The sequence below is a fragment of the Acanthopagrus latus genome, chromosome 16 (assembly GCF_904848185.1).
Source record: "Acanthopagrus latus isolate v.2019 chromosome 16, fAcaLat1.1, whole genome shotgun sequence".
Lineage (NCBI taxonomy): Eukaryota > Metazoa > Chordata > Actinopteri > Spariformes > Sparidae > Acanthopagrus > Acanthopagrus latus.
In genome coordinates, this window is record NC_051054.1 from 8506677 (window position 1) to 8528508 (window position 21832).

The window sequence follows — 21832 nt, forward strand, 5'->3', positions numbered from 1 at the left end:
ATGCACTGTGAAAAATAATACTCCTAAAATAATTACCCCACTGTAATTATTCAGCAGAGTGCCCTTTGCAGAGCTTAAACTAAAAAAAAATCATGAAAAGTCTCAGTTGTTTTCAAGATCGGCATTTGTCAAGGATAAATGACCTACAGCCCGTCATGAAGGGCTGACACTTATTTCCCAAATCTTATTCACTCTTGGAATATCTTCTTTACATTTTCAGAGTTCTGTGTAAAAGTTGTAAATGAGTAAAAACAAGCACCGTGTATATATCTTTTAACCCATCTCATAATATTTGAAACTTTGCCAAAACCAGGAGCTCAGCAGAGACAAAGAATGGCAATGATGAGACGATATGACCTGCGTGTTGCACAGCCAAACACTCAAGAAGTGTATGACAACCATTATTCAGTCAAAAAGTGCAAAAGAACTAGAATGCAAATATAAATATTTCTATCGTATCCAAACAAAGCACAAATATTAGTCCTCAGAAAACCCCTCATTGAAGAAACTCTCTCTCAGGTATTCTGCAAACCTTTGAGGCCTAAACTCCAAGAAATTGCTTGTTACACCTGATCTTTACTTGACGTGATGTAGCAGAGGAAACAGTATGATGTTATAATACGTACCATACAAGAAAATAATGCTCTCGTCTCCCTCCTGTGAGTAGCTCCAGGAGGTTCCCTGCAAGGGAAACAGCAACGTCTTCTTTTCTCTCTAAGGTGGGAGCAATACTACATACACATTTTAGACATTTACACAGCAGTAAGAATAAGGCAGCAAGGTAAAGTTGTACAGAAAAGAATTGGGTTTGTCCAGGTCTGAAGTTGGGCAGGAGTGATGTGATACGCCGATGAATAGTGCATGAGTGTTGAACCCGAGACTGGTAACTATAACTAGGCTCTGCTGAGAGACGTCACTGTGAGCGGAATCTGCCAATCCACACAGGCTGCTCGCAAAACAAAAGAAAAGATACAACTTTTTACTAAAATCATACTAAATCATTGTTTAAGAGGGCCGCTGTAAAGCCAACCAGCGACTTCTGCATACATCAAATTGATCCTAACTAAAGTAATGACTAGTCACAAAGTACAATGTGTTGCCTTTTGCAGGTTACATTCAAAAACATTTTGTCACGTTGCATTTATCTATCATTAGTAACATAAAAACAGGGGTTCACTCAGAAAGCTTCAAAATGGGTGAGCGTGAGGAAACCAATTTACTGCCTCGTCACTGGTGGTAGGATTTCATGGAAGTAAACAAAATGTCAGCTCAGCCTACTTGGAAGAATGCTCCCTTTTTAATCTTTAACAGGATGCGGCTCCAAATCGGGCCTCGGTGCAGACACACTGTCTCCTGTCATGGAATCACCCAGAGGTGTCCATACTTATTTGCAATGCCCTGCGTGTCCAATCCATTCAGGTTTGAGCCTTAGCGTATTAAAACTGAGGCCAGTTTTGAATCACACTGGTGCTGTTGGTTTTCTTGAATAAACAAAAAAATTGGCACGTGTTTCTCTGCAAACTTTACTGAGCAGTATCAAAAGCACTGATTATGCTTATTTTTGCTAAGATGCCACATGCATTTAGCAACTTCTGTTCAATGCAGCTTCTTTTGGATGCCAAAGTACAACTCATCATCTCATCAATTACACATACAGCCAGTCTGTAAGCCATACGTCAAAGTCTAAAGTTGCTGGTGTCCGATGAAACAAGGTCCTGAATTATTTAAGGGCTCCAGTCAGTGTTGCATGTGGCATCCTCATTATGAGGAGGTATCACTGTTCACAACAAAAGAAATAGATTTCCGTCTGAGGGAATAACAGGAAAACACATTCTCTCATTATTATCATTATTAGATTGAGTAAACATGGTCACTTTTTACTTGCTTTAGGAAATTATAGTAATCTACATTCAAGAACACATATATAAATCATTATTTAATCACTGTGTTTAAAACAAAACAACACTTAACTTTATGCAACTAGTTTTTATTGTTTTAACCTAGAACTGTGACAGATGCATCCTTTTCCCTTTCTGCTCACCCGGAAGTGTGTGATACTCCCAGTGACACCAACCTGACCAAACTGCTGAGGGATTCTGCCCTTAATTACCTGATTCAATAACAGCTACGAGGGGTTGAGGAGATGTCCCAGATCCTCCAGGAAGGCCGGTAACCATGTCACCGGTCGTGCAAAGTTACTGTTCGCCCCTGTGGTCTAATATACTAACCTCGCTCTCTGACGGGTGTTGTCATCGTATGCAACTTTAAACACTTTGAAGTTGACATCGGCCACCACGGCGGTCTGTCACGGATGACTTTTAGGGTCTGATAAAGAGAAAAAACTTAATTAAGACGATAGTTATTACATTACTATTAACCTTGCATTATGTCAAAGAACCTCTGAGAAGAAACAAGTCCTCTTAGGTGCAAGACATCCGCTAAGACATCAGCTAAGAACACTGACATTTATTCAAAATAGAAGTGAGTTTTTATTTGTATTTTGGGTGTATAATTAGGTTACACTGATGAATATGCATGAGCAAGCAACCAAGCCCTTAAATTGACACCTTTGACAATGCCGTCTAGGGTGAGCCACGGAATGACTTGATACCAACCATGCAATCTTATCCCATGTAGGTCCAGTGTCCAAAGTCCTTTTTGGGCGGTTGGTTGTAGGCGGGTTATCACCATCTCGTTTGTGCTCCAGTGACTCTGTGGGCGCACCAGCTGACCACGGTGTAGAGTATCCTTATGACACACCGCAGACTTTTGGATGGAGGAGTTTGGCAAGCGCCATCAGTGAAACAAAGCCAAAGGGCATTGTTATTGTTGGCGTCGGTGGGGGCGGCGCTGCACTCGACAGCAAGCACGTAGGGCCCAGGCGGATTTGACCTCAGATGACCCCAGAAACGTACCTAAAATTCATTGGACAAAATCTGAATGTTTAACTTGTTTATTTTATGTGTTAAATGTCTTCTGCATCACTAAACCTCTGCATGCTGCCCTACTTACATGGACAAAATGGTTCGGCCTATTTATGGCACAATTGTGCCTCCATGGTGCATCCACTTTCTCAAATGGCTTCGAAATGGGCTTATTAAGGAAACAAAACAGATTACATCTACTCAGTGCTGTCATGATGAATGTGGTTGGGCCGGCCTCTTGCACAAATGGTCTGTCCATAACATACCTTACTTAGAGTAAATGGGCTAAAGCAACCGGTTGTTGCCGCAGAAATGAATGGGAGCACCACCTTGGGGCCTGCTGAGGTGTCATTGCTGTGAAGGTTGTGCTATACTTTTCAGTGAAGGGTGGCTGGAAGGCAGTTAAAGTAATCTTATTTATTTATTTTCTTTATACTTCACTCTATAAAGAAGAGAAAATGATCCCGACCTTGAAAATCTACAGCAGTGAAACACACAGTAAACACTGCATTCACTGACAGGGACTGTTTTTTTCTGCATAGTTAGTACTTTTACCTACATATTGCTGATATGATGAATTAATAATTTTGACTGCAGGGTTTTTACTCTGGTATTTCCACAGGGCTGCATTTGCTTATGTAAAAGGAGATGAGCAGTCCTTCCAATACGAACAAAGAGTATTACAAACATTACCTTTACCATTACATTACCTCTGCTGTCACTGAGGGCTTTCTACTGCTAGCGGTACTCCCCAAGATCTGAAATCACACTTTAATGCGTAAAACTGGTGGCGTTTCCCTTTAAAAGGCCAGGCTGACTTGAGCTTGCTCTCTAGAAAGAAAGACCTCCATCTAGTGGTCATACCATTTCATTCATCAAGGGGGTAATCACAAGTAAAAGAAAAAAAGAAACACTCAGTATTTTTGTCTCAGGTATTGAGGACACCGACTCCATCAGAGTGAGTTAATGTCCAAACAAATGTATGTCAATGAATACGATCCTGCATTTGTCACGGTAATAATTCATGAAGACAGGCTCTCAGCTTTGCTTCCATTATCTTTCCCCCTGTCTCCAGGAAACCCTGCATCCCTTTGGCCGCTTCCATCTAGCAGGCAGGCACTGTGATGGGGGAGTTAAAGTGACACAGCTATATTATGTTGAAAGTAAAGCAGAGCAGCTCACAAGGGTGAGATCTTTAAATGGGGAGGGGGGGAGTATCCTTTTTATAGATGAGACTCAGTGAGGATCAGAATCTCTCCATAACCTTAAAAGAGACAGCGGTGATTTTCCTCTGTGGATAACCTGGCTTTAATTTATCTGTAGCCCAGTGGAAAGGGGGGCATAAGTGGATGCTTTGTTTTCATGCTTGGTTGGTGAGGCACAGATGGACAAGCAGCTGATGCAGAGGGCAACGCACTTGGAAAGCGAGGACCCGAAGGCATCTTGAAATAGAAATTCAAAGGAGGAGGAGGAGAGAGAGATAGAGAGAGAGAGAGAGGAGGGGGATTTTTCAGTGAGAGCAGTGGTATGCCAGGCTCAATACCTAGCTAGCATGGCTGTGCAGAAGAAACAGAGTGTCGTCCCTCCATCACAGGGACCACTATCTACACGTACCATTGAGAACCAGAGGAAGGGGAATGGATATGACAGAACGGGAGGTTAGTAGGATCTATCTGTGCTCTCGCTTAAAAAAAGGATCTGCGTGTTATCTTCTCAGAACAAGCTGTTTGTGGAAGCAAAGCCAGCATGACTGTAGATCATAAATGCAGGATCATCTGGTCACATTGATGACGCATTAATGGAATATACAGAGAAATCTTTTTTTTTTTTTAAATTTAACTGAGGTACAGCTGCCATAAAAATGATGACATCAGGGGCCATCTGTGGACACAGATTACATAACATACATAGAATAATCAGCATCCTCATACTGTTTATCCCTACAGGAATATATCCATGTGATTTTTTTTCCCCCTTCTGCTTTCCTACGAACATAAAATGTGTTATATGCTGACTGTTTTCCACTGCTCGTATTAGTCATCTTTCATGAGGACTGGTCAGGTGCTACCATGTTCTCTTGGCCTTTGCTACGCAAGCACTTTATAATGCCTCTTTTATGTGCAGCTGACCCCTCAGGCCATAGCAGTCCAAAACAGCCACTATTTGGGAGAGATTCCCCAAGCTGATTTGTCCTTTGGTCTAAATGCAACAGCCCCTTTGGGTCATCTGCTGTGCTAAAAGATGAATTTAAGGGTGGAATTCCAAGTATATTACAGATCCAAATGCCAAATGGAACAAAAACAGAGGTACTGCTGTGTTTTTCGCCGAATAACGTGCTGCTTTTTTCCCCCCCTCACTTTTAGACAACTGCAAACCAAATTCACAGGCAAAGAAAACCGCCGTTTCTGCCTGTTCACGGATCGCTGCAGGTTTGACACAGCTATCACATTCACCCTTTCATCAAGCAGCTGTCAAAATATTATGAAATTGGATACTAGTGTTGCAGCGGTATATTGGTTGTATGCGTGCAGGTACAAAAACTAACAGCTATCATTCTGTCCACAACTGTTTGTCGAAGGTGTCCTGCTGTTTTAGTGTAGTGTAGTGAAATATATATATTTCACACTTGTCACTATGGCCTGATAACTCTCCATAGTGTAATACAAATAATGATCTCTGAGGGTGTCATGACTTGAATCCATCCATTTCTGACTGCAGTCCTGAATGCACCCCATCTGTATTTATGTGATGCACTCACGCTCGATGTTTGGAAACTTTGCCCTGATTTCTGCCCGCACATGCAAAAAACGCTGCACTGTTATTGCTGCATCGACTCAAGTGAAGTTTAACCAGACTTTCTGAGCGCATCGTCATTTGGGCAGACTGAAGGAGCACGTCACACAGAGGAAGACAGATCTCTCGTCTGGATTGACAGCAGCAAACATATGAAAACAAACAATATTTTAATTCCACCACAACTGACAGCAGCACTTGATAACAACAATGCACGGCAGCTCGTTTTCTCTTGAAGTTTTTGTCCCCTATGTTCATCCCTACTTCCATCAATGATTATGACTAACAGTATTCATTTATGGCATCAAACCAGTGACGACAAACTCCTATTTTGTTTTTCTAGTGGTTAATGGACAAAACATTGATGAGAGGCTGAAAGCAGCACGAGAGAGACGAGAAGAACAACAGAGGGCACTTGGTATGTAAGGCCCTTCATGGTGCTGTTAACCCATTTTCCCCAATTTTCTCCTCAGATCCCCTTACATTACTGATTAATCTATTTATACTGGTTAACTGTTTCTCCTCAGCCTCTCGGGAGCTGAGCAGAATTGAACGGGAGCAGCGGGCCAGGCGGTACTTTGAACAGCAGCTGCAGCAGCGCAAGAAGAAACTCCTGGAGCACAGGCTGAAAGAGGAGAGGAGGCGTGCTGCTGTGGAGGAGAAGCGCAAGCAGCGACTGAAAGAGGAGAAAGTGAGTTTTGTTTGGTTCACAAAAACAGTTATTTTTAGTACGGGTGATGCTTTCACAGAGCTGGACTGAGTAACACTGAAACTTGTTTTTCCTGAATTAAGGAGCGTCATGAATCAGCAGTGCGTAGGACACAGGAGAAGAGCCAAAAGGCCCTGCAGAGCCCCGGTCAGAACTCCAGAGGAAGGAAGCTCGCCAAGAACGGTGAGTATAGATGAACTTGCCGCCTTTTTTCAATCTCCTCTCTTTTAACATGATCTTTCTAAACTCATAACGCCATACTCAGCAGTAGAGCTGCAACGATTTGTTGAGTAATCGATCAGTCGATTTAAAGAATATTAACTGAAGACTAAGAAATATTTGCTGGTTGCAGCTACTTAAATTATCAAGGATTTGTCATTAACAGTTTTTTTGGGGGGGGGGGGGACATTATAACCGGCAGATTAATCAACGATAAAATTCAATCGGAAGTTGCAGCCCTACTTAACGGTCTCTGTTCTTTTTGTAACATATCTTAACACAGCAATTCTTGGAGTGCCTTATCTTTTGTTTTTGCTGCACTAAAACTTTATTATACTGATCAACACGCTAGTTCCACGTCGCTTACCACTGACACCATGGGAGAAGAACTTGGTCAGTCGCCTCCTTACCCCCACATGCTCTTATCTGGCCAGGAGCAAGAGTGCTGGTTGTCAGTCAGGAGAAGAAGGTACTCTCCCTCATGATAACAGAATGCACCCATTTGCTTTGATATAATAGCAGTGCAATACTAACTGTTTCAAGAGACTACTTCAATTAACCTTTCCAGCTCTTTGAATACTAATGCTGCTCACTTTCCTCTCTGTTTGCGTGCCACTTCACATTTCCATCACTCTTTCCACCATCCGTCCCTATTTTCTTCATAATTGTGGCACAAACCGCTGGATCAGTTGTTCATATTTGTCGTCGCGCAGTTTCATTCCACTCCATGAACACCACCATCACCATCACTCCTCCAAAACCCCAGTGCTCTGGTTCAGTCCCCAGCAGGCCAACTGCCTCACCCGGTCCCAACCACAGCCAGTACAGAAGCATCAATCTGGCACAGGTAAGTCCAGCGGATCCTTTGGACTCACATTTATGATCTTTTGCTAATATGTAAGTGAACTTTCTCTTTTTTCAGACTTTACCCTTTCATTCAGTCAGATTTATTGGACTGAACGAGGAGAAAGATTAAGATTGACTTTCTGGCACTGTACTGAATTGGTTAAAATGACACTTAAAAGTAAGGGACTACTTTGTGTCAATTGGTAATAATTAATCTGAGCAACCAAAATCACCTGGGGTTCCTCAAGGGCCTATTCTTGGGCCTCTTCTCCAGGATTTTATTTACATGCTCCCCCTGGCTCAAATGATAGGATATTGTAATGTCTCCTACCACACTTATGAGTAAACACACAACTCTGCGTAACAGTGTCACCACATTCCTACAGTCCCTTACAGGATTTTCTACTGCTGAAGACAGAGAAAACAGAAATGATGGTTTCTGGCCCCAAACAATTTAAAAGTCAGTTCTCACTTTGAATCCCTGGCACATAAATCTACAAATCAAGCCAAAAATCTTGGCATAGTTATGTACTCAGACCTGGATTTCGACCATCACACAGCGTCACTTACAAAATCAGCCTTTTACCGCCTTAAAAATGAAAGGAATTAAAGGATTGTTGTCCCATCAAGAACCAGAAAAACTTGTTAATGCATAATGCAACGGCCAGATTATTATTATGGTGTGTTCACAGGTCCCAGTAAAAAAACAGACAGATGCAGCTCCGCCAGAATGCAGTTTTTCTTTTTAAATGTAATGTGGTATTTTAATGCATTTCAATGTCTTTTTAAAGCACTTTTGAATTGCCTTGTGTCTGATGGTGCTCTATAAATTAACTTGCCTTTTTTTCTTCATTTCGGTGTAGTACAAATCACCAAGACAACAAGATACTCCTAAGAAGAACTCGAACAGTATCTCAAATACTCGAAATGCCTCCCCCTGTCCCAACAAAAGCCAGCAGAGAAGCATCAATCTGGCACAGGTGATTCCACCTGTTCCTTCCTCCGCTGTTCACAGAGTATCGAAACAAAAGGGACGCATTCAGTAAGAAAGTTATTCTGAGTTTCTTTCCCTTCTTTTTGTTTTAGATCAAATCACCAACGAAGCAAGATACTCCTAAGAAGAGCTCAAACAGTGGCTCAAGTACAAGATCGACTGCTGCCAACACCAGGGTCAAACCGGCCACCGTCACAAAGAGCAGACCCTCCCCCCCGCCCTCCCCTGAAAGGTAGGTGAACAGTTTGTGATGTAAAAATACCCACAGTGCACAGTAATCTGAACAAAGTGGGACATCTGTTCTCCTGTTCTCTTGTTCCTCAAGGACCCCCCGAAGATCGATCAGCAGACATCCAACCCCGCTGCAGCTTGAGCTCCCATCCGTCCCTGAGGAGGATGTTTCGGTTTGTAGCGCTGCCCTCTCTCCCGGTAACTCCAGGCCTGTCAGGACATCAGCTGAAGGTCGGCAAGAGAATCCACCTGAGACTCCGTGTTCCAGCCTGCCCGAAAACAAGACAGAAGCAAGAACCAGAGCAGCAGAAGATAGAAGTAAGATAGAGAAACAGGCATAGCACAAAGACCAGTATTTTAAGCGTTACAGGCATACGCTGAATTTGATTTTCTCTTCAGGTCCTCTCCAGACACCTCCTCCTTCAACTCCAGGGACTCCTCAAGTCACTTCCAAGCCTTCAGGAGGGACGACAGACCGAGAGGAGGCTTCACGTCTCCTGGCTGAAAAGAGGAGAGAGGCCCGGCTCCAACGGGAGAGAGAGGAGCAGGAGCGGCTGCAAAGAGAGGAGGAGGAAAGGTAACAAGCACTCTCCCCCTATGAGACAGAAACACTGCAGTGGCAGGCCATTACGCTGGTTACATTGCAATTTATGATGTGTCCAGGCGGTGTCGCGAAGAGCTGGAGCGCAAGAGGGCGGAGGAGCGAGCGCGCCAGCAGGCCGAGGCCCAACGTCTCATCGAGGAGAAGATGAGGAGGGAGGAAGAGGAGCAGAGACAAGCCGAGGAAGAAAGAGCTCAGGCCATGAGGGAGGCCGCCCTCCTGCAGAAACAGGTGGGAAATGCAAACTGTCCTTGTGGACACATTTTCTCTTACTAAATTGTTTTTCATGGAAAATCACTGTTTTCATCTGTTTGTTTTTTTTGTCTTGTTTCTTGTCTGATACAGAGAGAGGAAGAACAAGCCAAAGAGAGGGAGAAGGCCGAACAGATCAAACAGGAACGGGAAATAATCGCACAGAGAGAGGAGGCAGCGCGGCAAGCGAGGAAAAAGGTTGAAAGTGTTTGATGGAAAAAAAGTTAAATCAGTGTATCACTGTGTTCATCAAACGAGCAACATCAAAAGTCCCGTCTTATTAAAGGAACTGAATGGTTTCACAAAGCTGTTTTCTTTTCTCCAGCGACTTGAGGAGATCATGCGGAGGACCAGAAGGACAGATTCTCCAGATACGGTGAGATTTACACTTCGGATTTGAAAAAAAGTACATCGCCCCAGGGCTCATATGACGCACGACCAGCATCCACTTGTAACTAACCAGCTTCACAAAAAAAGCAAACAGCTTGTCCTTGACTAATTGAGTTAATACCTTTTTTTAAACAGAAATCTGCACCAGTGAGGACCTTGCCACCCTTGCCAAATGAAGCGCAACCAAAGGAAAACACGCATCCTGTGCACAACGGCACTATAGAAGATGCAGTCAAGCTGCCGTCGGTGACTAAAACCTCCCAGCTGGGTCTGAATAATGAGGAGGACATGGTACCTGTTGTGGCCTTCAAAGAACGCAGGTCTCTGAGGACTCTCACAGGCCTGGACGAAATCCAGACCCACCAACGAGCAGGTGAGACGTGAGCCGCCGGACACGTGACAGCGATTGTTGTCCAATTGTATCAAGCACCACCAAACAGGTGTTTGTCACAAAAAGCCACACAAATACATTTTTCTGCTTTAAATACTGTCTCGTTTTGCCTGATGAAGACGCTGAAGGTCAAAAAATTTGGCATAACGTGATATCACACTAGAGCTCAGGGTGTCAGACCAAAACAAATGCGCATGTTGTTCACTCAGTAAAGCTGGAAAAAAAAAAAGAAATCTGCATCTGAACAGACGGTGCTCACAAAACCCGGATCAAACTGTCAAAACTAGGAAGCGCTGATCAAATACGAATCAAGATTCTGTTTGAATTTCTCAGTCTTTTTCACTTTCCCAGAGAGTTTTGTTTCAAAACTTGGCCCACCACAGTCAAAGTGTCACACAAGGCTGTGAGGATCAAATATGACTCGAGATTAGTGCATTTAGGTTTATTTGTCATGTATGTGGGGAGGAAAGTGAGCGACTTGCATGCCGGCTACCAAACCAAAGGACAGAGAAGTGAGGTTGAGCCGATAGAAGATGCCATCATGTACAAAATAAGAGAATGTCAGGAGCTGTTGGTTTGTTTCTGCTCAATGCAATAATGTTACCTCTGCCTCTCCATGTCCAGTTTATTATTTTCTTTTGATGAACCTGCCCAGTTAGGTGAACAACGGATGCTTGTTTACACTGGAGGCAGTGGAGTTTATTTTCTGCGGTCAGCTGTTTAGTTTGTTCCTTTCTATCATGCCACTGTTATTATGTTCTCCTAGCTTAATATCTTCAAAGTATTGTCAGTGGGATAACTTTGTGTCAAGCTTCTGAAGCTTAACACAGCTCGGTCAGAGCTGAGGTGGTGTGTGGAGACAAAGGCGCTGGGTGAGGGGACGCACGAGTGCGAGTCCATGCACTGGTGACGCAGTGCTGACCACGGTGGTGTGCTAATGAGCAATTCCTGCCTCAATACAAGACATAGATTTAGCAAATAGTTGTTTGGGGTTATATTAACGTTTAAAATACTTAAACTTTGTCAGCAGCCTTCTCCTTTCTACTGTCTCTGAAACATTTCATTTGATTTCCTGTTTTCTTGCTTTGTTTCTTCAGAGGTCATCTGAGCTCCTGCATGTGGGCAAGATGATCACAAACTTCGTTGGAGAGCAGTGATTTCCCCGTGAACCACAGCGATTACTGCGGCACAGCCATTGCGCTGCCCCTTTGGCACCTTGAAAGAGCATGTAAAATACAGCCTTGCCTCTCACTGAGGCTTTTCTGTGTGTAACCAGTGGCACAAACATTGGGCAAGCTATTTATTATCCTTCAGTACAGCAGGTTTCCCAACTAATAACGACTATCCCGAAATATAACACAGTAGATGTAGACAGTGGTGATGATAGTTTGCTGGATAGTGTTGCCTCTGTGAAATACTAGGAATAGCCATTCTAACAAACACAACATATGTTAGCCATATGCTTATTACTTATTCCTGATATTTCTTGCCATCTAAGCACTTTCCCTTCCTCAGTTTCTGTCACTGTGGATTTAGAAACAGCTCGAGTGGCTGTTTTGCGCTGAGAACACCAGCGTTTTGGGTCGTTGGTGAGAGCGTCACCTCCCGCATTAAAAGTCCTGTCCTGCCCTATGATTTTGTCGAGTACAGCAATCACATATTTCAAAGCTGCTAAGGAACTTAGTTTCCAAAGATTTTGCTTCAGTTTTGTGAGTGTTGTTTTAGAGAATACGATGCACAAAACGTTTATTGCACTGACAGTTGCTCTGTTTGATTATTGCGCTAATCACATTGCAAAGCAATCACTGAGGCGTAGAGGTTAGGCGAGTTTATTATGATAAAAAAAAGCATATAAAAACAAATGTATTTGATCTTATAGTTTAAGTATTGCTTCTACCTGTCATTTGTTATCCTGGTAAGAATTGAAATATACGCCATATTTAATTAAAGTTGATACTATGCTGCATCTCTGCCTTGTTTTTCACTTAGTTTGTTGACTGTAAACATACAAACTGATGTAAAATAAACACATTAAAACACAATATTATAAAAAAAAATGCTGCTTGTCTATACAGTGTGTGAATGTAAACATCTTGTCCAGTCCCCACAGTGCACAGCACTCAGCACTCGTCATGAGAAGGTTAAAGGGTAAGTTCACCCAAAAAATAAAAATTCTGTCATTATCTAGTAACGGATGGGGACTCGTTTTAAAACCTTAAAAAACCCAAACATAAAATGGCGCCTGACAGCTCGCCTGTTGTAACCCACGTCTCTGGAAGCCACGAGATCTGAAACTGATTTGAAAAGGCATTTTTTCACACATGCATGGTCGAGCTTGTGCGCCAACTTCAGATGGGTTGTGTGCTAATGCTTCTACAGTAGTTAAACAGCTACAGTGAAGATTTCTGCTCAGAAAAGACTGTAAATAAAGTATTTTCAAATCAATCAAATCAATTTGGGATCTTGGGGCTTCAACAGACCTTATTTACACTTTAAAACAAGCCCCCATCTCCTTCAGTTGTTTATGAGAATGCTACTTTTTGGTGAAGCTTCTGAAATGCTTTGTGGAGAGCAAATCTTTACCTGACCTTCCATCAGCATGAGGGTGGGTAGATGGGCTAATGACTGCATTTTCATTTTTTGGGTAAACTTATCCTTTAAGGGTAAACAGAAGATAGCTGGATCATTTGCAGCAGCCGCCTGGTTTCCTCCGTCTGTGCATGCACCATCCTGAGCTGAGCCTCCAACTCACTGTCAGCCAACAGAGATGAAAAATCTCCATCTGCAGAGGAAGACGGCACAAAGCAGGCTAAGAACTCCTGAATTACAATGATATCGGGGTATTCTGCTTTGATAAAATCATTTATATGGCTGAAGTATCATCAGCTGCCCAATAAATACAAACCTTTCTTCAAGTTGAATACTGTAACTATGCCAAGATGCTGGAACTTCACATCTTTCTGTCTGAGGTAAACCAGCAGGTAGTCCAACATGGTGCTGTAGTGAGGTCTCAGCAGCTGGAGGTTATCATCTGGGTGAATAGTGTTGAAACAAATGTAAATTACATTTAATCTGCATAACAAAACTAAACAACATTGATGTTTTATATCAAATTTCTACCTCTGCCAAAGGAGGCAATGTTTTCACCCGTGTGCCTTTGTTTGTCCGCAGGCACACACAAAAAGTACTGAACAGATTTCAACAAAATTTGGACTCGAATAGATCCAGATAAAGGGACGGAACCAGTAACTTTCAATTTAAAGTAAAAAAATGTTTTTTTTAAGGACACAAAAGAATCATCTCTCTTTCATTTTTGAACACAAATCAATTCAAATCTGTGTCAGGGAGAGATTCTCCTTCGCAATGAAAATCATAGTTATTTTTTGTTGTTGTACAAAAGCCGTGTAATTCACAAAACTAAGCGACGCGCTTTATGGCATTACCGTTCATTTCTAGTTTGCTGATGATGGCCGCACTGTTGTATGACAACTGGGGTGTTTGTATTCGTCCTGACAACTTCACCAGTCTTGAAACTTGCTCTGACGTTATCGTCACTGACAACTTAGACCTGAGTTGATCTGAAATGACAAGCGGGCAAATCGAGACAGATTATGAACATGATTCTTATAAAAAGGGATCCGTAGTGTGGTAGCAACATCGCAACAGAGCAGATAAATACTCATTAATGTCCACATATCTCACCCCAAGTCATCAGGTGATCTAAGTGTGATGTCACACGCAGCAAGGTGTCATCTGACAAGGCGGGAGACAGAAGCGCCCGGAGGAGTCCTGATAAACACAGACTTTCCATCACGGCCTAGAATAACGATGATAGGAATCAACATGACTTGATCTATATCAGGCGCCATGCACAAACAAAATATGTCGGCCTATTTACTACAGACATGTGACACGGAATCACGTACCTGCTGACCCGCGCAGGAGCCGCACAGGTCAGCGATTATCTTGCAGCTGTGTGTGATTACAACTGAGGAGGCTCTGTGGTGATGAAGCAGCTGACCGATCTCATCCAACAGACCTTCACTAACCAGGATGTCCTGAAAAAAAAAAACATAAAAATATTACCAATAACAGGACTTAAACTGAATAGTTGCTCCCAGTCAGTCTTTTTAAATGCCGGTAATAATGAGCTCAAGAGAAGGAAAAAGAATAACCCAATGCATCAACAGATACATTTCGCTGCTTCACAGCTGTAACACACAGCAGATGGTTAACATCATCCCTGGGAAACCGTACATTGTTTGGTGGGTGTGCCGACAGTGCAGACAGCAGAGTTAAGGCTGACTCTGGTGAAGACGTTTTCAGCAGCGCCTTCAGAGGCGACACACAGTCCAGCTCCATCAGCTGCTCCTGGATCAGAGCTACACAGAAAATAATCACTAACGGCCTCTGCTCTGGATATGGTGTCAGTCTCTGGTTTCATTGTTTATAATTACCATTCTTCGAGAGAGTTTGGAGGCATTTGCATGCCTGGGATGAATTCTGAAAAAGAAAGGAATAAAATAAACACATTTACTGAGCATTGCAGCTGACTTATCTAAAATGTTTCAGTCAGCTTCTATGGTTCACACTTACTTTTTGCACAGAGGAAGACATGAGGGTCAGAAGAGACTTTAACAGAAAATGGCCTCCAATGCTGAGCAGCTTCTGGTGGTGCTCCTGGACAGCAGCGATGCTGCACAGAGCAGCGCAGCTGTAGAACTGAACCTCTGAATCTGAGGACTGCAGCAGTAGGACCAGGACAGGAATGGCTCCTGCTTGACATAAAATCCTTGTTGACCAGTCTGGAAAAAGAAGAGAAATTCAAGCAAAATAACGCCGGAAAGAACAGGAACTGCTTCCAGTTTTTCATGAAAAACACGCGGACACTGAGGTTAGAAGAAAATGATCCGACCTGACTGTGTGAGATGTAACAGAGCCCAGGTTGCGTTCTGTTGCACCTGTGGGTCGTAGGATTTTGCTAAAGCCAACAGCGGTATGATTCCATCCACCAGGACAGCCTCTCTGTTTGATTCTGTACGACAAGAAAGAAAAACAGATTATCATCTAATTCGTCCCATTTATCTAGCAGTGCAACCTCAGAATAACTGATGAAAAATAATCATAAATGTAACAACACTAGATGAATGACTGCTCACACTGGGTGCTGTGTTTATGTATTACTTATATTATATACTTATATTTCTTATGGTTTCTATTTCTGTCTCTAAAAAGATTTATCGTACAGACATGTTTCAGAGCTATAAAATACCATGACTAATACCAACACTGATAAAAATGTTAAGGTAGAAGACACAGAAGAAGGAAGAAGAAAGGCAAAGAAGTAGGATGAAGGAGAAGGAAGAGGAGAAGATGTGTAAAAAGCAGAAGAAGAGACAGAGAGAAGCTGCGGAAGAAGAAGGTGATGAGTAGATAAAGAATAGAGCAGGACGAAGAAGATGGAAGGAGAAAAAGCCGAAGAGGAAGGAAGAAGAATGAAGAAGGAGGCAAAGACGAACACGGAGAATGAGGAAAAGGGGAATCTAAAGAAGAAGGGAGGAGAGGAAGACAAAACAGGGGAAGACGACAACAACAAAGTCCTCCCTGTCTGTACAAACCTGAGGAGGCCAGCAGGACGACACAGGCGCATGAGTGACACTGGGCGGCGGCGTCACCAGACTGGAACAGCTCCAACACGGGCACCAGCACCCCCATTTCAATCACTAACTCTTTGCACACTGAAACCAGATTTCATTATGGACGGCAATAACCTTCTGATGCATCTGTGATTAATATTGGTTAGACCTATCAAAGCACTTTAAATACAGTGAATGACCAAAGAAGATAATTTAAATGCCACGTGACTCTCTTACCATTATTCTTTACTAACAGATTGACCAGGGAGAGAGAGATGGTCTTTTGCACATGCAGGTCAGCTGATAGAAGTAAAGCCACGACCGGCTCCATGAAGGCATCTGGTAAGGAAGACTCCACTGTAAAAAGATCAGAAAGGAAGGGAGTGAAAGAATAGAATGAAAACAAACAATATTTATGGCTAAAGTATCTTTCAGAATACCTATGATTGATCCAAAAGTTGAACACAATCTAATTAAGATGTTGGTTCAGTTGAATAAAGGTAAAAGTTGGTTATCAACATGAAATATTTGAACTGTGGTTGGTTTTAAACCCATGTCCTAAAAAATATATATCCAACCTTTGTTCTATCACCAAGTAAACCAAGCAATCTAACTGCCACATATATGCAAAATACAACATGTGGTCACATATTTGCACACTACTGGTCAAAACCTTATCAATACAGTGCTCTGATTAAAGAGGAAACTGAAATAAAAGTGATAAATTCACTTTAAATGAACCCACTTCCTGCTAAAGCTGACAGTATATAGTAATAAAGGATATAATATGGTTGGATTTCAAAATAAAATCAATTAGTTTTTCCCTACATGATGAAACCAAGGCCCACACATGCAGGGTATTATCTGCCAACGGTGGAACAAAAACGGTTGAAAATTTGCATACTGGTCGTACCCGTTGCGGAGGTTATCCCTACACTGACTGTTATGAGAAAGCTGAAGTGCAAACAGTCGTTTCATTTCATGTGCCACTGATCTGCAAGTCAGTCTATCATGCAGATTGCCAGAAGCAACTAAAGCAATAAATAAATCAGTTTTGACTTGTTTACTCACAGTTATGACTGAGATGTAAATAATACATGGCCGCAGTCATCTGTAGATCAGTGTTTTCTGACACTGAGAGTCTGTTCAGTATCTGAAGACTTTCCTGATTCAGTAGAGCTTCAGCATCTCAGAGAAAAAAAAAGATACACAATTATGACCATCGTGAGGGATGATAATCAATCTAAAATGAGCATATACATCCCATTCACATAATTAGTAAATTTATTCACATTGCTGCTGATTATTTATCTTAAAATCTCACTGTGTTAATATTTTGTGAAATTACCAACTTTCATCCAAGCCAATATTGTCACAACATAAATATGGAGGTACATGGTCAAAAATATTGTGATATTTGTATTGTTGCCCAGTCATGGAAGCCCATTTCTAGTTAATTAAAGAAAAAGAGAGATGAAAACTAAGCTTGATGAAAAAATTCTTCATGGCTAGTCATAATAATGGATAAAAAGCCAAATTATGAGATAGAAAGTCATGGTTATGAACAGAAAATTAATTAAAGGAAAAAAGGGTTGAATTATGTGATAATAAGTTATAATTATGAGATCTAAAGTCAACATTTAACTCATTTATTTTAATCCTAAAATTTCGATGTTTTCTTTATGGCTGACATGGGCTTCCATACTTTTATGGTAACAACAACAACAACAACAACAACAACAACAACAACAACAACAACAGCAACACTGTTGATGTAACTTTGATCTTCTAAATTAAAATACATAACATGACGGGTCTGTGTCAACCGGGTAACTTAATCGCAGCACAGAGCGTGTTTACGTGTGCCTTCTTTCCACAACAGTGCCGCTGTCAGGAAGAAAGGAGGTGCACCTACCACACGGGAGGTGCAGAGAGGTGGAGTCCTCGGTCAGCAAACTCCTCTCAGGTGTGATCCTGAAGCAGGTGCACCGACAGAGCTCTCTGAAAACATCCCTGACTTTTTGCCCAAACTCTCTGCTAACCTTCCTTAAATAAGCAGAAAACTCTTTGAGCAGTCGGGCGCAGTCCTCACAAAAGCCAGGGGCCATGACTACATGCTGAACAGAGAAGCACGACACCTGCTGGACTACCTGACAGAGGACACGCCTCCTCTAATGTCACGTGACTGCAAGGCGCATGCCTCTTCATTGTTGAGTACAGTGCACGCGGTTCACAAGTCTTTCTAAAAGGAACAAGTCCAGAATACATACTTTAGCCATCTTGAGGGAGATCTGTTGTGACACAGCAACTCGGATGTCTTCAGTAGCACTGCACAGGGGATTAGTGCCCTCTGCTGGTTACATCCAGTTAGAAAATGAATATGTGCATCCACGGTATGATCAGGTTTTGGTGTTTGTAACAGTCACTTTTGACCCTCATGTCTTGTGAGGGAGAAGTGACAGATGTGACAGAAATGACAAAAATACTCCAATCAAAATGTATTTTTTAGTATAATTGAATTGTAGTATGTTTCATGGCCAGTAGATGTCTCTGATCACCTGTCATCCCTCTGCTCTGTTTGAGGGCAATATCCATGATTGTAACTCATCTGTGGTTCCAATAATCTTCAACGAATTACTCTGATTTCACAATTTATTGCGTCTTGTAACAGTGATAAACATATCTGTTGTGCTCACACCACTTGAAATGATTGTTTGTGTAACCTGGTGGTGCCAGAGGAGCTGAGGACTCCCCGGTATATTTACATTTGTCCAAAGCGACTTGGTAGTAAATATTTCAGCATCTTATCCAAGGACACTTTGACCCGCAGACCAGGGGAATCAAACCAGCGACTTTCCGATAACAGGATGTCTCTTATTTGAACTGAATTTGAACTACATTGTATTTGTTTTGTTTTATTTTCATTGTATTTTGTATGTTTCATTTCAATTGTGTTGCATGAAAGGACGATAAGAGCACAACATCACATGAGAGGAATGAAGAACAGGTAAATTGATTAAGAGCAGTAGATAATAATACATTTTAATAAATAGATTGAAAATATCAAACACAAGCAGTAAAGGACGGTAGGTGAAAACACATCACATGAGATTAATTAAAAACACAAACTTCAAGGAGTCACCTCTACTGATTCTCATGAATTATCCAATGTGTACAATACAGAAACGTGATTAATTTAAAACATGTTGAAGTTGCCATCATGTTTATATTGATGCTGGCATGAATGTAGACAGTGTGTGCAAAGTTTATAAATGTTTTTCATAGCTTCAGTTGATACTGCTGCCTGTGGGATGCTGGTTACCTAGACAGTGTTAGCATTTCATGCTATGCCAGTATATTAGTGTGAATCTATAGTGTGTGCTTGGTGAGGATCCTGTCAGCTCTGTGTTCAGTGGTCCATGTCAGAGTCTCTCACTCTGAGGGAGGTTTTTGTACGACGGCAAATCACTGTGTGGTCACCCACTCACTGTTTAATTCATCGTATCTCTGACAGTAGTAAATGGCTGCATCTCCTGCCTCAATTCCACTGATGGTCAAATGAGAGTTGTCTCCATCTCCTCGGCCAGAGAATCGAGAGGAAAACTCGCTTGTAGGATTTTTAGCATTTTTCATGACTGACTTGGGAACTTGTCCTGATTTCTGCTGATACCAGTGCACTCTATTGGTTCCATCTGTCCATGTCTTAACCTTTGGGCTGGTTTGACAGGTCAGAGCGACGGTAGATCCAGGAGAAGATATGACCACAGGAGGCTGAGTCACAGTGAGCTGACTGCTGCATCCTGGGAACAGAGAAAAAACACACCACTTAGATTGACTTTAAAGAAGTAAACAAATGAATGTTATATCGAGCTATTACACACAGTATGAAAATGGTTTAAGCTCAGTCAAAATAATCCTGACCTGTAAAACAGCAGCAGGCCAGCGTCCAGATGAGGATGGTGATGAGAGTCATGGTGGTTGTGCTTTCTGCTGTGCTGACCGACAGATGTGAGTCCTGCAGTGTTGAACTCACAGGACTATAAACCTTCTCAGTTCACTGGAGGATCAGCTGACCATGCAAAGCCTCCTCTCTATGGAAATGATTTCTCTGCTCTCAGCTGAACACTGAAGGCAACGTGGGACACAACATCAGGAGAAACACTGCTTGGATTTACACCATCTATGATCTTAATGGAACTGAGGAACATATTTATATTAGAAGTGCAGTCGAGGATTTAAGATGAGTTCATTTACGCACACGGTTAAAAGTAGATAAATGGTGTGTTTCATTTCTGTTTAATATGACTTATCAGCAAATTATGATTATCAGAAAAGTATCATGTTGATGTAAGCATGTATGAATCGACATGAAATTGTGAAAAATTACTTTGTTACAAGGAGACTGTGATCGTTTCTCTGTCAGGAAAATGAAAGAAATTGTTCATATTCATTCCATATTTTCAATCTATAACATTGAAAAGTCTTAACTGTGTGTATGGAAAATGCAAACGAGTCAGTTTCAGTTTTATTTAGGTTCATTGTGGTTCTGCTTGATGACTCTTGTGTTCACTGGACCAGTTCTCCTCATCACAGTCTCTTCACCAACCCTCTGCACCTGCAGCAGGCCGTTTTCACTTCAGTCAGACTGGAGGAGGTTTTTGTACAGCTCTGAATCACTGTGTGAACACTGGACCCCTGTATACACCCATACAGTAGTAATCTCCAACATCTGCAGCCTGAAATCCATTGATGGTCAGAGTGAATTCAGGTTCAGATCCGCTGCTGCTGAAATGACTCGGAGCACCATAATTAGTGCTTATTTTGTAAAACAGCAGTTTAGGAGGCTGTCCAGGTTTCTGCAGGTACCAACTGAGATCATCATCAACTCCTGTACTGGCTGTACAGCTCAGAGAGACCGTCTCTCCCACAGCAACAGCCTTTGATGAAGGAGACTGAGTCACAGACGGACTGGCGCCTGAGCCTGGAGGGAAAAAAAAGTTTAAATATACTTCAGGAAACTCTGAGGTATTATTGTATTTCTACAAGCATGGAAATATTAAAACACAGAGTCTAACGTATTACAATAACGGCGATAAAAGAAACTCTGGACTTTTCACCTTGAAGTCCAAACAGCAGCGTGGTCAGCAGAGGAGTCAGTAACATCATCATTATGATTAATCTCACTGTCAGAGAGACTGCACACACCTTTCTCAGTGGTTCATCTTAAACTGATGGAGGTGCAGTGATGCGCAGCCGTCATTCAAAACACCACCTTCATAGTCAAACAAGTAGTTGTTTCAGGACGGAAAATGTTTGTCTCAAATTCCAAAGAAAACCGTCAGTCCACTGCACATTCACACTGACAGGTTTGGCTTCGTTTCACTATTGAGCTTTAACAGAACGAGACTCCATCATGTTGGTTAATCTCATTTTGTTTCCGCGATATGGTGTTGAAACATTTCAAGCAGTTTCACTTATATCCATGGAGCTGCTGTGTTCTTTAAAGAGTCTGTCTGGAACATAACACACAGCTTATTGTGTTTTAAATTATTTGTTAAATTGTGGTGGTTGATGGGTTGATATTTTGCACAGCTGACACATGTCATGATTTAATTCAAAGGAGAAAGTCACTTGGACAAAAATGTGAAAAGAACAGTCAGAAAATGCACCTGACATGAAAGAAGTATTTTCCTGTAATGTCAAACACATTTCTTTTTTTAAAAAATGGGGTTTTATGTGTCTTGTTTGACAGTTATGTTGTATGATTCTTTACAAATCAATATTCTAACAAAAACAAATAAATAAAAGAGCAAATGTCTCTGAAGTCAGAGAACAGCCCGTCTGTA

At 41.9% G+C, this 21832-nt stretch overlaps 2 protein-coding genes and 1 gene segment (V, D, J or C); 1 reads left to right on the forward strand and 2 right to left on the reverse strand.

Annotated features, from left to right (window-relative positions):
* Window positions 1-4104: 4104 nt before the first annotated feature.
* map7a (microtubule-associated protein 7a) lies at window positions 4105-12014 on the forward strand. Of its 2 annotated transcripts, XM_037072806.1 has the most exons (16): window positions 4106-4582; window positions 5288-5353; window positions 6061-6135; window positions 6245-6408; window positions 6510-6609; window positions 6998-7114; window positions 7335-7492; window positions 8355-8471; window positions 8578-8717; window positions 8811-9034; window positions 9116-9293; window positions 9380-9548; window positions 9663-9767; window positions 9895-9945; window positions 10095-10332; window positions 11448-12014. In XM_037072806.1, the coding sequence occupies exons 1-16, from the start codon at window positions 4477-4479 to the stop codon at window positions 11456-11458; spliced, it is 2019 nt and encodes a 672-aa protein (XP_036928701.1). In that variant the 5' UTR covers window positions 4106-4476; the 3' UTR covers window positions 11459-12014. The 2 variants fall into 2 exon arrangements, with proteins under 2 accessions (XP_036928702.1, XP_036928701.1); XM_037072807.1 differs by lacking the exon at window positions 5288-5353 and having other exon boundaries at window positions 4105-4582.
* A 149-nt stretch (window positions 12015-12163) lies between these two features.
* On the reverse strand, window positions 12164-18145 carry ankar (ankyrin and armadillo repeat containing). The gene is made up of 13 exons (XM_037072808.1): window positions 17902-18145; window positions 17058-17174; window positions 16224-16343; window positions 15969-16088; window positions 15266-15385; window positions 14947-15155; window positions 14808-14853; window positions 14608-14732; window positions 14277-14408; window positions 14053-14167; window positions 13794-13928; window positions 13256-13381; window positions 12164-13132 (listed from the first exon to the last, which is right to left on the reverse strand). The coding sequence occupies exons 1-13, from the start codon at window positions 18092-18094 to the stop codon at window positions 13008-13010; spliced, it is 1683 nt and encodes a 560-aa protein (XP_036928703.1). The 5' UTR covers window positions 18095-18145; the 3' UTR covers window positions 12164-13007.
* Window positions 18146-18718: 573 nt separating this feature from the next.
* Window positions 18719-20196, reverse strand: LOC119004814. The segment is given in 2 exon segments: window positions 18719-19786; window positions 19908-20196. Coding segments are annotated over 2 exon segments (387 nt in total).
* Between the last annotated feature and the right edge of the window lie 1636 nt (window positions 20197-21832).